Here is a 1,888-nt window from a genome sequence, read left to right as displayed (position 1 = left end):
CCTCGACCCCCTCACCGTCACCACCTCCCTCGCCCGCCGCTCCGCTGCCGCCGGAGGCCAGCGCGGCCGCCTCCTCGTCTCGCGCCAGCCGCTCCCTGCGCCGCCGCGCTTCTTCGCCGCGCTCCGCCTTTTCCAGCAGCGCCAGCTGCTTGCGCGGGTCCGACACGATCGCCTCGTGGTACATCGGTCGTCGCTCGTCGCCCTCGTACAGCGGCGGAGGGTGCTGGTGCGACGACCAAGACCGGTGCCGCGACGATGCGATCATCGCCTCGAGCATGTTGCGGAACCGCGTCCGCGCCGCCAGGGACAGGTAGTTGAGCACTGCCGCATCGACGCCGAGACCATGCTTTTGGGCTGTGGCGCAAGAGGTGGCGCGGTAGATGAGCCGAGGGTAGCGTATGGTGGATCGGGGCAGGGTCAGTCAGCACACGGAGCCGGAAACGAAGCTGATGGCAGCTGCTCGGCGGCACCCACCGATGGTGTGGACCTTGAAGGCCAGCGGGTAGACTTGAAGGTACAGCTCGCCGTCCTGGTCGTGCTGGGCCTCTGCGGCATTGGTGGTCGAGTGATCGAGGAGGTCTCGTTGCTGGATCGCCTCTTCCTCGGCCTGTACCGTGGGAGCGGCGCGGCGAACGTCGGAGTGAAATCGATGCCCTCAGTATCGTAGCAGAGCGGCAGCGGCCTGGCCCTGCTGAAAGTAGTTTCTCGCTCGAGACTCACCCTGAGATCGACGCCAGAGGCGCCCATGATGTCGACGAGGCTGTCAAAGTTCTCCTTCGTCTCGCTCGCGCCCTGTGCCGATGCCGCTGCACCCGCAGGTGGCTTGGCGGTGGATCCTCCCGGCTGCGCTCCAGCGCCCGCTTTCGGTGGCTGGTCACTTCCGCCTCTGCAAACGGCAAGGCGACAGGGAGAGAATCAGCTGCTGCTTTCGCGTACCGTAGGGACAAAGGGCAAAAGGGACGGCCGGCTCACTTAACCGTGCTGGACGCCATCGCGGTCGGTCCGGAGTCTGTTGGCGTCGAGACGACCGGTCTCGCTGCAGGATCAGGGACGCAGGGAGCCACGTTGAGTCAGAGGATCAGACTGCAGCGCCAAAGGTCAGGAGTGCATGCGAGAGAGGCTCACGAGTAGAGGGCTGTGACGAGGTGGCATGGTCGACCTTGATGCGTTTGGCAGAAGGCGGGTTGGAAGGTTCTCTCTCATGACCCTTGCCGCCGGCTGCCGGGGCCGCCGTAGCGGTGGCAGGAGGATTTGGTACGGATGTAGAGGCGGCTGCTGCGGTGGATGCTGGTGCTGGACTGGAGATGGCGGCGGGCGAGGATGCGACGATGGGCGGAGGGTATGGCGGTGTTGACATTGGTGCTGGTTCCTCTGGTGGTGGTCGATGCGAGAGGATGCTTGCGGTAGGGCGTGGTTCTGCAGACGGCGAGGGGAAATGCTGAGCGTTGAAGGTGAGGACGATGGGCGGCGCGAGGACGTTCGAGAGGTGGCGAGACGGGCGGCAAAGGGGCCGTGCTGAGAGGTGCGATGCGATGCGATGCGATGATGGTGATGATGGTGATGATGGTGATGATGGTGATGATGGTGACTTTGGTGAGGGGTCTTCGTGGGTCGACGTGCCAAAGCCTGAAAGCGAAATCCGACCCACGCCCACCCGCCAGGCTGGCCGGGCGCTCCACACGCGACAACAGACTGCCGCGCGCCCGGCCTCTTGGCCCAGCCTGGCCTGGCCTGGCCCCGAATCCTCCGCTGGCTCGCACGCACACACACACATACACACACACACACACACACACACACACGATATAACTCGTATAATGTATCGNTAGACGTAAGTATTACGCTCACCGAGAGACGTAAAAAGGGNTACGTTGGTAGAAACGTACCA

At 64.2% G+C, this 1,888-nt stretch overlaps 1 protein-coding gene across 1 annotated transcript in view; it reads right to left on the bottom strand.

Annotated features, from left to right (window-relative positions):
• PFL1_06650 (uncharacterized protein) overlaps positions 1-992 on the bottom strand; it is a gene marked incomplete at both ends in the record, with an annotated part of 2,211 nt that extends 1,219 nt beyond the window's left edge. Inside the window, 4 exons of the mRNA XM_007884196.1 lie at positions 16-354; positions 475-607; positions 721-886; positions 973-992. Of these exons, the coding sequence (XP_007882387.1) occupies positions 16-354; positions 475-607; positions 721-886; positions 973-992 (658 nt within the window). The remainder of the gene's footprint in view (positions 1-15; positions 355-474; positions 608-720; positions 887-972) is intronic.
• Between the last annotated feature and the right edge of the window lie 896 nt (positions 993-1,888).

The sequence above is a fragment of the Pseudozyma flocculosa genome (assembly GCF_000417875.1).
Source record: "Pseudozyma flocculosa PF-1 unplaced genomic scaffold scaffold00028, whole genome shotgun sequence".
Lineage (NCBI taxonomy): Eukaryota > Fungi > Basidiomycota > Ustilaginomycetes > Ustilaginales > Ustilaginaceae > Pseudozyma > Pseudozyma flocculosa.
This window is presented reverse-complemented; position numbering and strand designations above follow the sequence as displayed.